Source organism: Centruroides sculpturatus, unplaced genomic scaffold, assembly GCF_000671375.1.
Source record: "Centruroides sculpturatus isolate CEXI.00-Female unplaced genomic scaffold, Cexi_2.0 scaffold1011, whole genome shotgun sequence".
Lineage (NCBI taxonomy): Eukaryota > Metazoa > Arthropoda > Arachnida > Scorpiones > Buthidae > Centruroides > Centruroides sculpturatus.
In genome coordinates this window covers 52,168-68,183 of record NW_019385189.1, presented here as the reverse complement: position 1 = coordinate 68,183, position 16,016 = coordinate 52,168, and the positions used below count along the sequence as shown (strand labels likewise).

Below are 16,016 nucleotides of genomic sequence, written 5' to 3'. Positions count from 1 at the left end.
GCATATATATATATATATATATATACACACACAATAAACAGACATAAATACTGTATATCAATGAATTTATACATTTCACCCGATTCAGATTTTATATATAAAAATCTTAATGTTTTCATCATAAATTTTTCAGCATTCCTACATATATTATATTATAGACATCAGAAAAATCAATTTTATAATATGTTTTTATATTAATTTTACGTGTTAGATGGTACAAGAAAATCAAAAGTCGTCTCATACCGATCGAGCAAAGAGTAGGATTATTAGTTGCAAGTGGATCACTCTATTTTCAGCAAACCAATATCAGAGATAGCGGTATTTATATTTGTATAGTCAATAATAGTGCAGGAGAGAAAAGATTGGAAAGTACACTCACTGTTACAGGTAAGGATTGCTTTATAGATGTGTATAAGTTTATGCTTTTATGTACATAAAGGAATTAAAGGTTGCCTTTTAAAAATTTACTTTTTTTTAGTAACATTAAAAAAATATAAACAAATTTTATTTTAAAGTAACGAATAAATACATTATGCTATTAAGTGTTTCATTTGTTTGTTTTTCTTTACATAAATCCCGAAAATTCTATGTTAAAAAGTTGGATTAACTACTTAAGAAACGTGACAGGCAATATATTTGGAATCAATTTTTACAGAAAGAATGGTTTCTAGTTTCCTACACATCACTTAAATTTTACATTAAAAGTTTTTTCAACATTTATTTTTCTTATGCTATTATAAAATCTTGTGGCTGATAGAGAAAAGTAATGGTGCTCTTAGTAAGGCATTAAAAAAAAATATATTTTTTTTTTCAAATTTCGAATAATTTTAAGCATTAATAAATGAATAAAAAGTCTTTAATTTTGTGTAGAAAAATATATTTTTTATTTCATTCGAAGAGAAATAAAGTATATCCCTTTTCAGATGACAAATATTATCTGATTATAAACTTCAGTTGAGTATGTTGTAGATTTTTAGAAATATAAAATGAAAAGAAATTTACATAATTGGATAAAATTTTTAAAAATGTATTAACTCCTTTTTTTTCTAGTAGTGTTAACGTCTCAGTGTAAGTTATTCTAAAATAATTTAAGATTATCGAATTCACAAAAATTATAATTTACATTCGTTGCACGATATTAAAAATGTAAGTTATCTTCACTCAGTTGTTTTTTCTTAATTTAAAATAAATTTATTAGCATACATTATTTTCGATTTTAAAATATTAAACATTGCAATTTAAAAAAATAATAATAATTTATAACTTTATTTGATTTAAGAAATGTTTCCAAATTTAAAATTGTAAATAAATATTATAATATTATATGAATTTGTTTGCTTTTCAAATTTTAGAATACATTTTTTTCTTGTGTATTTTTATTTATTTATTTATTTAAAATGTAATTAATACGCTGTTCCTTCTCTTGTAATGTTTTACAAGATAAAGAGCATGTTGCTGTATTTATTAATGTAAAGAAGATGCTAATGATAAAGCAAGAGAAGTTTTGGCATGATTTTATCTTTAATATACAGAATCATCGAAATTAGTGAGCTATAAATAAATTAAAATAGTGTAATCAGGGACGAATTTAGTCATTTCGAGACCCTAAGATGAACTCTGTGTGAGGTTCCTTACCAACCTTTTACAATTTTAGAAGTCAATCATAAAAGGAAGATAATTAATGTAAACATGTAATGTAAAAATGTATAATATATTTAATAGAGAAGCAGAGGATTAATATTAAAAAACAGCAACTTTTTTACGTATCTTCTTGAAATCCCTGTAGACACTATGGGGGCCTTTTTTCTATACGAATTACCGGTTCAACCAGGCACACATTGGGGCAGCCGAGTGTTGAGGAAGTAGTCCGGGGGGGCAGAAAAGATTCCTAGACTTTTACGACCCCCCCATTTGATCCTGGATCTCCCAGTGCGATAGGCTGAGGCCTTAAACGACTAGGCCTTCCCGTGTTTATATATAAGAGTAAAACATACTAATGTTATTTCAATAGAGATTTCAAAGCGTTTATTTTGCAATATATAATATCACGTACGGTCACAATTAACAATTTCTAATAAAATAATTTACTATTAAATGCTAGTGTTCGATTGAAGAAAACAGAGGATTAAGTTTCCAAGAGGGCAACATTTTTTTATTATTTTTTTTTTTCATGTTTTCTTTAAAAATTTTCTGGAGAAATATAATTCTCCATTTCTTAAGTATTAGCCTACAGGATAAGTCAAAGAGAGTTATTCACTGGAGAGATCATCCAATATTTGAGTTAGCAGTAAAATTTTTTTTCCTCTTTTACTTGCTGAAAACATTTTTGTATTCGAGATATAACTCTGTTGAAGGTTTGAATGTTCATAGTTTTGCATGAGAAATATTTTTCTCTTAACTCAAATATTGGGCATCTTTTTATAGTTGCTAACTCTATCTCCATCCAACTCGCCTTATCCATTATATTCATAAATAATACATTTTAAAATTTGTTGTAGATAGAAATACTTTTCTTTATGTAAATATTCCTTAGCATAATATTTTGCATTATTTTTAAATGCAACGGAAACTTTTAATTTTAATATTTTAATATTATTATGCTAAACTGTAGATAAATTTTAACTCGAGATCTTTTAAAAGACAATTTTAGACACTAAATCATTTGTTTTAAATTATATAAATCGAAACTTTATTTATTAATTTTTAATATTTTCTTGAATTGATTTTCTGAATTAAAAATTATAAAAATTTATTTATAATTTTGTTATTTTTTTATTACGTTTTTATAAATATATTGATCGTATACTGTTTAAATAAAAGGAAATTATCTCCAATACGATTTTTAATCAAATTATATAGAGCTAACAATTTAAAAAAATGCTTAAATTTTCTGAAAATTCATCTTGAACATCAATTTTAATCATTTGTATATTAAACAACAAACATATTTTTTTTAAATTAAAAAAACCTATATTAAAATTTGCTTTTATAATTCGTATACAAAATATTTTTGTTTGTTTGAGTCTCTTAAATGTGTTTTTTATTTGTATGATCGAATACTATTCGAGTTGCTTGGCTTTGGAAGAGGGTTGGAAAGATGAATAGAGAAAAAAACGGGGGAGAATGTAAGATGGGAGTAGATAGATGATAGAGACAAAATGTAAGAAAGCAACACTTGCATGGTGGTGTAGTTGAAGAAACCAATGCTTGTGACTGTAAGGCCTGCTGGTCAGTTATTGCAGAGGATGCAAGTGTCACCCAAGTTTAAGAACCTCTTTTGCAATTACTCAAATTATAAAAGTAAAACAATTCTTAAATAGGACAATACAGTGCTACTAGAAATCATTATAGCCTATCCATATAGATAAGGTTTTCGAATATTTATCATAAAAACACAAATGTGAGAGTGCCCATAAAAAAACATGTCGAATTGTCACTTTTAGATCCTGACATTTTGAAATTGTATATAAGTTACACTTGAAATAAAACATTAATATCTGTTTGTGGAGCTCATAGATCCAGTGCGATGATATTGTATAACGTGGCAAAAATTTATTATAAGACTTAATTAAAGTTAGACTTTTTTGTATCTTTGTTAAAAATGGAGAGAAAGTTTTAAGTAAGAAATATATTAATTAAAATATATAATGAAGACAAAGAACTAGAAATATCATGCCATTTTCTTTTCACGTCCTTTGTATACACTGAGGGAATGTAAAAATGACATGTCAACAAATTTTTAGGAAGTTTGTTAATTACATTCTTACTGAAATGAAAAACGTTTAAAGGAAATGTGATTTTTTAATTTTTTTCTTTTGTATTTTTCATAAATATCGTGCAAACATTTGAAGCTTATAATTTAGTTAATTAGTTATTGTTTTTCGCATAAGAACCTATTACCTCATAGTGTACTAAGAACTTAAGTAGATAAATCAACAAAAAAATATACACCAAATAAATACAAAGAAGAAACAATGAACAAAGTTAAAATGCAAATTTTAAAAAATTTTATAATATTTTTAAGCGTAATTATAGTTTACGTAATGAGAAAATGAACCTAAGAAGAAGTAAATCACCAATATAACTAGTCTAATGCTATAAGAAACGTTTATTTATTGAGTTTAAAAATTTAAAATTTATAAAAGAAAATATTAAGCAGTGAGAATTGTGTTGAAACCGAATATTCTGTATTTACAAGGTCGTTTGGTATTAGATTTCAGATTGATGTTTGTTTACATAAACTATCAAGTCTTGTCTTAGTATCAAATGGCGGGTGTAAATTTTATTTAATCATAAAGAAAACAAATGATAAAAACAATTTCAGTCAAAAAATTGATAAAATACATTAAACAAATAGAATCTCATTTGCCAATCATTCTGGTGACGCATCGTATTGTATACAATAGAAGAAAAAAATAACAATACTTTAGCTGTTAAGATTAGAGATTTTGGAACTAAGTTTAGATTTTTCGTAAANTTTTAAATAAAATAATAATAATAATAATAATAATAAAGATAAAGGAAAATTCTTCTTTACTTTGTGATCCTCCTGCAAACTTGACCAAATATTTGTAGATCCTGAAATTCTGCCTAAACTTCTATGATCACTGTTTATCCTTAATGCAATATGTAGTTTGCCCTGGCACATTAGTCTTGTTTGTGTACATGATCATCTCTTTCCTGTTTGTTTTCCATTTTATCATTTTTGATATGATTAATGCATGACATATAAAGATACACTACGAATCGATCACGATCTTTCCAGTGAATTTATTATTATTATTGTTTTTTATGCAATCTCTTAATGTTTTATTAAATTATTTTAATCTTCAGTGAAATTTTTTATAATGCAGGTGGAAGATACAGCGTGCTAAGTAATGGAGAACTTCACATACGTCACACTATCATGTCCGATTTTAAATCCTATCGATGTGCCACCAAGCATCTTTTGAGTGGAGAAATACAAATGAGTAGAACGTCTGGTCGTCTTATTATAACAGGTAATATTATTATTAAAATGTAATTTTAAATTACAATATATCTACAAATATCAATAGTATCTTTTATATAATACATAGTGTCCTAAAAGTTAGGTAATCGAATTTTTAGCAAGCTCTTCAGCAATTTGTAATGTTTCGAATATATTTTTTTCTTATTTCAATTAATAATTGTTAAAATTTAAAATATTTACTTTTTGATTTTTTGTATATAGGGTGGCTCAAAAGTCAGTCAATTATTGTAAAGAATAAATACCAATTTAGTCTTTACAATGGTTAACTGGCTTTTGAGCCACCCTACAGACAAGAAAGCAGAAGTAAATATTTAAATGGTATTATTTTAACAATTATTAATTGAAATAGAAGAAAAATGACTAACTATTTATAGTTATTTTAATCAATTTTCGTGAAAATCTCTTACTTTTTTCGTGCATTACTTTCAAATTAATTTTTCCCTTCTAACCGTCTCCTACAGTCTCTGTATTTATATACAAATCAATTTGTATATTTTAAAATTTATATTTATATAGGTCTATATATTTTTTTAAAATGTTCTGTTAGCAACATTTTAATAATAAACGATAGTTTTGCAACAACAAATCACCGACAGTTCAAAATTATTATAAGCATGTGTTGTTCATTTACAATTTATTATACCCGTCTTAATTAAAACAATAAATTTATTTTGAACAAAATTTTCCTAAATAAACAACGTAAATTAACGAGAAACTTATTTTTATATGATTATAATTTGACTATATTTTTCGCTGTTCTTTAACTTAATATAATTAATCTAAATTAATGTAATAATTAATGTAGAGATGATCTATAATTTATTCAGTTAATTAAGGCGCACCCGAATATGCACATAGTTCACATAGCGCCTTAATTGTTAATTGTAAATTGCATAAACTCAACCTCTTCTGTACATTTTTATGGATTTACGATATTAATTTACCGGTTGTGTTGGTGAACAGCTATGCTCTGTGTAATCTTCTGGATCATAGATTCAATTAGTATCTTGCACTGGATACGCTTTTGTCATGTAACTTAATTCTTACTAAGTTTAAGAATTATTTGATAAACAACTTTTCTCTGCTAATTGGTGATTGAAATTTTTAAATTCAACAACACTTTTATCCGTGCCGAGATCTGATGAAGTCATTTCATGTGGAGTGAGAAGTACTTTCTGACATTGGACTAACACCAGACTTGAGCTAATTACATCTCCTGCAGTAATACATCACTTGGCTGTCAGGAGAAAATGAACTATCTTCATCCTCTCTTAATAAGTTTTAAAGACAACGAATAGTTTAGCAAATATATTTTATTTTAAATATTTTTTTTTACTGTTGTTTTAAGTGTTAAATAATAACATAAAATGTTTAAATCGGTATTTATTCTATGAGAAAATAAACAAACAATTCCTAAATCTTCCAATTATCTTGGATTAGTTCGTGTCTGCAGCTTATTTATTTATTTTTTCTCTTATTTTCTTGATACTTCTACCATTTAACAATTGCACCAATTCACTAAACTCTTGCTTTTATTATAAACTTAAAAGTTCTTTAGTGTTTTTCTTCTTCTATTTTTCTTTTTCTTTTATTTAACTTATTTTATCATTCCTTTTCATTTTATTTTATACTCCGTTTGTTAATACTACATCAGCCATAAATATAATAACTCATTCGTCTCGAAATTCGAATAAAATATAAAATAAATATCAAAGATTTACTTCAATTTTAAACTTAAAAAAATATATATATAAAACATAAATACTCGCATTTAATTTCTATTTAATAGTGTTAATTAACACCTACATTCAATTTTTAACTTAATTTAAATAGTTTAATACCGCGGAGAGATTTTTCTCGCTCTTTTATGTAGCCTGATTTAATTCCTTAGAAGGAATTCTTTATTAAAATTAAAAATTGTGATTTTAATCGTTAAAATATCTCGGATATTTTAACTCAAATGTTTTTATCAGATCCCCAAGGTACACATCCACCTCGTTTATCAGATACCAGAGTTATGGTGCATGTAAAACAAGGCAGTCCAGCAGAACTGACATGCGTTGCTCAAGCTTATCCTTTACCTACTTACAGGTAAGTCAACTAGTTTAATTAAAAATTTACATAATAAATGACTCATTTATTGTGTGTGTTTTTTTCCCTTAATATAAAAGTTTTAGATTTTTCATTTAAGTAATTTTAAAAATAATAAATTTCCAAATATATAGCTTCAGTAAGTTCTTAAAAAACTTCAACTTTATCTTAGGATCTTGTTAGAATTTATAATACAAAAATCTATTGATTTTCTATTTGAAGTTCAATTTAAAAAAGAGGAAAAAATTTATTAAAAAATTTTTCTAAAAAAAAAAATAGTAAACAGAATGCTCTTAAATATAATTTATGAGTAAAACTATCCGAGATTTCAATATGCCAAAGGGGAAATGCACGTTGTAAGAACATGGAAAATTAGGTATGGATCTAAATTCCCAAGATAGCTGTATTTTGAAGGTAATTACTTGTAGGAATTTCTACCATCTTCTTCTATACCTGGGAAGATACAGAGGTTGTGACTCGATGTAATTTGCCGTAAAACTCTTTATGAGTCAATCTGATAGAAGGGAAACGTGGTTAGTCATCATGAACCCCTTTAGTCTATTACCAAACTCTAGGAGTAAGTAAGAAAAAACAAATAGTGCTGTTAATTACAGGAAGTTGTACTTACGATAGTATATCCTCTTTTCGTGTTAGTAATCAGATTAAAGAAATTGTTTTTTTTTTGTTGTATAGTTGTTTTTACTTTTATTTATTCTTTGGCATTCTTACATTGTTTAATTAAGGATATAATTGATACCAAAGCCGAAATTCGAATGAAATTTCTTTTTGATAGTAATACTAAAAATTAAAAATAATTATAAATCAATTTTCTTATAATATTTATTAAAGTTAGTGTGACTAGATATAATTACTGGTGTATATTCAAATGCAACACGAGAGTCTTAGTAAATGCCATATTATCTTATACCAGATTCTCAGTAATTTCTGTTTCTTGTATCAAGAGCATTCTAAAAATAGCACATATATGAGAGGATGTTATTATATGATATGTTCATATTATGTATAAAATATATGTATGTATATATAGTAAGCTATTCATGTATGTTTATTGTGTGTATATGTAAATAGATTTCCATTTGTTTGTATTTTGTATATATTTATGGTATTTCAATGTTTCAGTATATTTATTTTTATTCAGAGGGATTTATTAAAATATGCATATATATATATATATATATATACACACACAATAAACAGACATAAATACTGTATATCAATGAATTTATACATTTCACCCGATTCAGATTTTATATATAAAAATCTTAATGTTTTCATCATAAATTTTTCAGCATTCCTACATATATTATATTATAGACATCAGAAAAATCAATTTTATAATATGTTTTTATATTAATTTTACGTGTTAGATGGTACAAGAAAATCAAAAGTCGTCTCATACCGATCGAGCAAAGAGTAGGATTATTAGTTGCAAGTGGATCACTCTATTTTCAGCAAACCAATATCAGAGATAGCGGTATTTATATTTGTATAGTCAATAATAGTGCAGGAGAGAAAAGATTGGAAAGTACACTCACTGTTACAGGTAAGGATTGCTTTATAGATGTGTATAAGTTTATGCTTTTATGTACATAAAGGAATTAAAGGTTGCCTTTTAAAAATTTACTTTTTTTTAGTAACATTAAAAAAATATAAACAAATTTTATTTTAAAGTAACGAATAAATACATTATGCTATTAAGTGTTTCATTTGTTTGTTTTTCTTTACATAAATCCCGAAAATTCTATGTTAAAAAGTTGGATTAACTACTTAAGAAACGTGACAGGCAATATATTTGGAATCAATTTTTACAGAAAGAATGGTTTCTAGTTTCCTACACATCACTTAAATTTTACATTAAAAGTTTTTTCAACATTTATTTTTCTTATGCTATTATAAAATCTTGTGGCTGATAGAGAAAAGTAATGGTGCTCTTAGTAAGGCATTAAAAAAAAATATATTTTTTTTTTCAAATTTCGAATAATTTTAAGCATTAATAAATGAATAAAAAGTCTTTAATTTTGTGTAGAAAAATATATTTTTTATTTCATTCGAAGAGAAATAAAGTATATCCCTTTTCAGATGACAAATATTATCTGATTATAAACTTCAGTTGAGTATGTTGTAGATTTTTAGAAATATAAAATGAAAAGAAATTTACATAATTGGATAAAATTTTTAAAAATGTATTAACTCCTTTTTTTTCTAGTAGTGTTAACGTCTCAGTGTAAGTTATTCTAAAATAATTTAAGATTATCGAATTCACAAAAATTATAATTTACATTCGTTGCACGATATTAAAAATGTAAGTTATCTTCACTCAGTTGTTTTTTCTTAATTTAAAATAAATTTATTAGCATACATTATTTTCGATTTTAAAATATTAAACATTGCAATTTAAAAAAATAATAATAATTTATAACTTTATTTGATTTAAGAAATGTTTCCAAATTTAAAATTGTAAATAAATATTATAATATTATATGAATTTGTTTGCTTTTCAAATTTTAGAATACATTTTTTTCTTGTGTATTTTTATTTATTTATTTATTTAAAATGTAATTAATACGCTGTTCCTTCTCTTGTAATGTTTTACAAGATAAAGAGCATGTTGCTGTATTTATTAATGTAAAGAAGATGCTAATGATAAAGCAAGAGAAGTTTTGGCATGATTTTATCTTTAATATACAGAATCATCGAAATTAGTGAGCTATAAATAAATTAAAATAGTGTAATCAGGGACGAATTTAGTCATTTCGAGACCCTAAGATGAACTCTGTGTGAGGTTCCTTACCAACCTTTTACAATTTTAGAAGTCAATCATAAAAGGAAGATAATTAATGTAAACATGTAATGTAAAAATGTATAATATATTTAATAGAGAAGCAGAGGATTAATATTAAAAAACAGCAACTTTTTTACGTATCTTCTTGAAATCCCTGTAGACACTATGGGGGCCTTTTTTCTATACGAATTACCGGTTCAACCAGGCACACATTGGGGCAGCCGAGTGTTGAGGAAGTAGTCCGGGGGGGCAGAAAAGATTCCTAGACTTTTACGACCCCCCCATTTGATCCTGGATCTCCCAGTGCGATAGGCTGAGGCCTTAAACGACTAGGCCTTCCCGTGTTTATATATAAGAGTAAAACATACTAATGTTATTTCAATAGAGATTTCAAAGCGTTTATTTTGCAATATATAATATCACGTACGGTCACAATTAACAATTTCTAATAAAATAATTTACTATTAAATGCTAGTGTTCGATTGAAGAAAACAGAGGATTAAGTTTCCAAGAGGGCAACATTTTTTTATTATTTTTTTTTTTCATGTTTTCTTTAAAAATTTTCTGGAGAAATATAATTCTCCATTTCTTAAGTATTAGCCTACAGGATAAGTCAAAGAGAGTTATTCACTGGAGAGATCATCCAATATTTGAGTTAGCAGTAAAATTTTTTTTCCTCTTTTACTTGCTGAAAACATTTTTGTATTCGAGATATAACTCTGTTGAAGGTTTGAATGTTCATAGTTTTGCATGAGAAATATTTTTCTCTTAACTCAAATATTGGGCATCTTTTTATAGTTGCTAACTCTATCTCCATCCAACTCGCCTTATCCATTATATTCATAAATAATACATTTTAAAATTTGTTGTAGATAGAAATACTTTTCTTTATGTAAATATTCCTTAGCATAATATTTTGCATTATTTTTAAATGCAACGGAAACTTTTAATTTTAATATTTTAATATTATTATGCTAAACTGTAGATAAATTTTAACTCGAGATCTTTTAAAAGACAATTTTAGACACTAAATCATTTGTTTTAAATTATATAAATCGAAACTTTATTTATTAATTTTTAATATTTTCTTGAATTGATTTTCTGAATTAAAAATTATAAAAATTTATTTATAATTTTGTTATTTTTTTATTACGTTTTTATAAATATATTGATCGTATACTGTTTAAATAAAAGGAAATTATCTCCAATACGATTTTTAATCAAATTATATAGAGCTAACAATTTAAAAAAATGCTTAAATTTTCTAAAAATTCATCTTGAACATTAATTTTAGTCGTTTGTATATTAAACAATAAACATTTTTTTTTCTAAATTAGAAAAAACTTATATTAAAATTTGCTTTTATAATTCGTATACAAAACATTTTTGTTTATTTGAGTCTCTTAAATGTGTTTTTTATTTGTATGCCAAGCAACTCGAATAGTATTCGAGTTGCTTGGCTTTGGAAGAGGGTTGGAAAGATGAATAGAGAAAAAAACGGGAGAGAATGTAAGATGGGAGTAGATAGATGATAGAGACAAAATGTAAGAAAGCAACACTTGCATGGTAGTGTAGTTGAAGAAACCAATGCTTGTGACTGTAAGGCCTGCTGGTCAGTTATTGCAGAGGATGCAAGTGTCACCCAAGTTTAAGAACCTCTTTTGCAATTACTCAAATTATAAAAGTAAAACAATTCTTAAATAGGACAATACAGTGCTACTAGAAATCATTATAGCCTATCCATATAGATAAGGTTTTCGAATATTTATCATAAAAACACAAATGTGAGAGTGCCCATAAAAAAACATGTCGAATTGTCACTTTTAGATCCTGACATTTTGAAATTGTATATAAGTTACACTTGAAATAAAACATTAATATCTGTTTGTGGAGCTCATAGATCCAGTGCGATGATATTGTATAACGTGGCAAAAATTTATTATAAGACTTAATTAAAGTTAGACTTTTTTGTATCTTTGTTAAAAATGGAGAGAAAGTTTTAAGTAAGAAATATATTAATTAAAATATATAATGAAGACAAAGAACTAGAAATATCATGCCATTTTCTTTTCACGTCCTTTGTATACACTGAGGGAATGTAAAAATGACATGTCAACAAATTTTTAGGAAGTTTGTTAATTACATTCTTACTGAAATGAAAAACGTTTAAAGGAAATGTGATTTTTTAATTTTTTTCTTTTGTATTTTTCATAAATATCGTGCAAACATTTGAAGCTTATAATTTAGTTAATTAGTTATTGTTTTTCGCATAAGAACCTATTACCTCATAGTGTACTAAGAACTTAAGTAGATAAATCAACAAAAAAATATACACCAAATAAATACAAAGAAGAAACAATGAACAAAGTTAAAATGCAAATTTTAAAAAATTTTATAATATTTTTAAGCGTAATTATAGTTTACGTAATGAGAAAATGAACCTAAGAAGAAGTAAATCACCAATATAACTAGTCTAATGCTATAAGAAACGTTTATTTATTGAGTTTAAAAATTTAAAATTTATAAAAGAAAATATTAAGCAGTGAGAATTGTGTTGAAACCGAATATTCTGTATTTACAAGGTCGTTTGGTATTAGATTTCAGATTGATGTTTGTTTACATAAACTATCAAGTCTTGTCTTAGTATCAAATGGCGGGTGTAAATTTTATTTAATCATAAAGAAAACAAATGATAAAAACAATTTCAGTCAAAAAATTGATAAAATACATTAAACAAATAGAATCTCATTTGCCAATCATTCTGGTGACGCATCGTATTGTATACAATAGAAGAAAAAAATAACAATACTTTAGCTGTTAAGATTAGAGATTTTGGAACTAAGTTTAGATTTTTCATAAATTATATTTTAATTACGAGTAAAATTACACTTCAAATCGAATGAAACACTTATTACTTCACTTTATTATGTTTGAATTGTAGTTTATGATCTGCAAGATTAATGTAAGTAATTACATTATTTAATTCATAAAATATAACTGAAACCAGGGAATAATGGTCAAGTTGATTATTATTATTATTTTTTAAATGCTAAAACTACGTCAGATAAATAATTATATTATGCACTGCGTTATAACCCCGTAATAATGAAACACAGATAATATGAAATAAATATAAAATAAAAAATAAAAAAATATACTATAGAAAATTATTTTTAGGGGCGTTATTCATTACAAGGGTATCTAAACTGTGAATGTTTCGAGTCCTCATACAAATATATCCGTCCCTGAAGATATCTATGGTAAAATATTCTATAAATCATATTAAAATTTTCGAATTAAATAAAATTTTAAATTTCTCATAATTTTTTTTGAAATTTTAAGATATAACTTTATTAGTTTATTGTTATTTTTCCTTGGCATCAATACTTAAGCCAAAGTGTTTGTGAAGTAATGTGAAAAATGTCAGATAAAAACATATTTCATAATATTTCAAATATGATGTTTTAGTACATTCTCGTTTTCGTGTGAATTTCTTATTTTTTTTTATATCATAAAAAATATTGGTTTTTGTTCTTTTCCTGTTTTATTTTTTTTTTATATCGACTATTTCCAAGTCTGTTTCTTTGGTCGAAAATTATTTGTATTTTCATTTCGAATCCTTCAAATATAAAACTTTTTTATAATCTTTGTTTTGTAATAATTATATTATTAATTATATATTTGTTTTAATGTAAATTATTTCAGGTCTTTACTTCGGTGAAGTCTTTTCTGAAAAATTTAATAAAATAAAATTAAATATTATATTAAAAAAATAATTCCAAACGTTATAATGATTTTATTAACATTTTATTAAATTTAAAAAAAAAATTGTTATTTTTATTCGCGGTTATCAATCTTTCTCCGCTTTAATTTTCCCCCCTTTCAGTGTTTTTTTGCTTGAATTTTTCATCTTAAATATTAATTATTATTTATCAGGAGAAGCGAATTTCTTCAGCATCCATAACCATTACTTACAGAAATGTGATCCATTCAACATCTCGCTGGTTACAGCTATATATATATATATATACAGTATATTTATTTAAAATATATTTTCTCATGTTGTATTAATGCTTGAAATATAATTTGAAATAAAAGGAAATGAGATCTTTTATTATCTATCACACATTTCAAAGGAAAATAGCCTTTTATTGTCTATCAAATTTCAAATGTAAGAGTTATGTAATTTGTAAATTGTGACTAAAATCGTAAAATGAGTTGAATGAAATTTAATCGTATTATCAGATTTGTTTCCGCTTGAATTATTAAAAGTCGATAAATAAACGGGTAAATATATTATCCTTTATAATATAGTCTTTATTTAATTAAAATGTAAAGAGATTCTTTGCTGTTCTCGTGAGTTTAATCTTGTATAATAAACCTATACTTGAACCGTAAACAACGGCCACTTTTAAACTTTTTTGAGCAAATAATCATATAAAATAATCTCCAAATAACAATTATTTTTGTATTTTTTCCTCAGTTAAGAGGTTAACTGTAATATATTTCCACATATAAGGTAGAAAAAAGTAAGATAATTTCACAGTTTGCAAGTTTATCCACAGCAACTTGAACCACCCTGTATATCGATTTGTGTAATTTAATATTGCTTAAAAAATAGGTTTAAAAATTATTTTATATAGTATAACTCTATTTATAAAACTTTTTCCCAATTTATTTATGTTTTTTTTATATCAATATTCGACTTTTATCAAATCAACATCCGTAGAACTTAGGCAAATACTCGTATATAGACCTATATAAAATGAGATTTCATAGATACTTTTCAAGCAAACAAACTTTCTAAACAAGATTATAGCTGTACTGTAAGGCTATATATAAAATATAAAACAAGAATGTTTAAATAAGTTGAAAAAAAGGAAAAACAAATAACAAATTTTTGTTTTCAATAAAAAGACGTATGATTTTTATAAAAAGTTTTAGTTTGAGAAAAAAAAATTTGTTTTGAAAATAAAATTTATATTTAAACTTTGCTTCAACAGCATTTTATTTTACTTCCTTAACAACGAATAGTTTTTTATTAAATATTTTGTGATACTGGATATTCATAAATCATATTTCTTAGCTTTAAATATACCTAAACATGTTTTAAATTAATTAAATTTATTAAAAATAGTAGCATAATGGAGTTAAGAATCTTCATTTTTTAATTTTTTGAATTAGGAGATGATTAATAAATAATCTCTCAATGGCGGATTACTCAATAAGCGCTCCTAGGGCCTCGTCGTCTCGAGAGTCCTGAAAACAACTTATTATTTAAATATTTTATTGTCTTTTTTAAATAAAAAAAAAAAACATTTTATATAAAAGGTCTTGTAACAAAGTTGAGCCTATGGCCTCAATGGAACATAATCCGCCATAGAAGACTCCTATTTCGAAGTTCTGCCAGGGAACAGAAGCACGTGATCACCACCATTTAGTATCTACAAGTAGACACGTGGTCTATGCATGACTATCGAGTGGTGTTCTCAGTTTCAGTGTATAACAGACAAGTTTAAACACGAACTCCTCTTCTTCATTTCATACAAAGCAGCAATCAGTGACTGAATTTTTACGTTGGAAAGTTGCGCTCCCATTAAAACATTATGGGCATTGAAGAGACATATTCAGAGTGTAAGGCCAGAAATAACTGTCTCTTTCTTGTACTATGATAACATTCGAACTTGTTGGAATAAAGAAACACCGAAGATGATTAAAAAAACCCGAAGTTACATTCTCCGTATTGTCCAGATCTGGCATAAACAGAATTCTAGTTATTTCCAAAAGGAAGTGTTAAAAGGTCAAGGCTCTTCGGATGCTGAAGTTCAAGCCGTCGTATAGGAATGGATCGAGTAAAAACCAGAAAGTTTTTTCGTGTACAGAATATAAAAATGAATCGAACGTTTGGTGAAATGTTTCAATCTGAACGGTGATTATGTTGAAAAATGAATATGTACTATTAAAATAAATGATTTTTACTATTCCTTTTTTTAAATTGATCAGGTTATTTTATCTCTTCCAAAAACTCATTTTATAAAAATGAAGATCTTATTTATCAATCGGATCACGTATTAATCCGGTAACAAATATAAAAAGATATATGAAACTTAA

General features: G+C 25.5%; 1 protein-coding gene across 1 annotated transcript in view; it reads left to right on the top strand.

Annotated features, from left to right (window-relative positions):
• LOC111635928 (Down syndrome cell adhesion molecule-like protein Dscam2) overlaps positions 1-16,016 on the top strand; it is a gene marked incomplete at its 3' end in the record, with an annotated part of 115,537 nt that overhangs the window by 47,869 nt on the left and 51,652 nt on the right. The window contains exons 4-6 of the mRNA XM_023381069.1: positions 4,854-5,000; positions 6,985-7,102; positions 8,491-8,666. Coding sequence (XP_023236837.1) covers positions 4,854-5,000; positions 6,985-7,102; positions 8,491-8,666 — 441 coding nt within the window. The remainder of the gene's footprint in view (positions 1-4,853; positions 5,001-6,984; positions 7,103-8,490; positions 8,667-16,016) is intronic.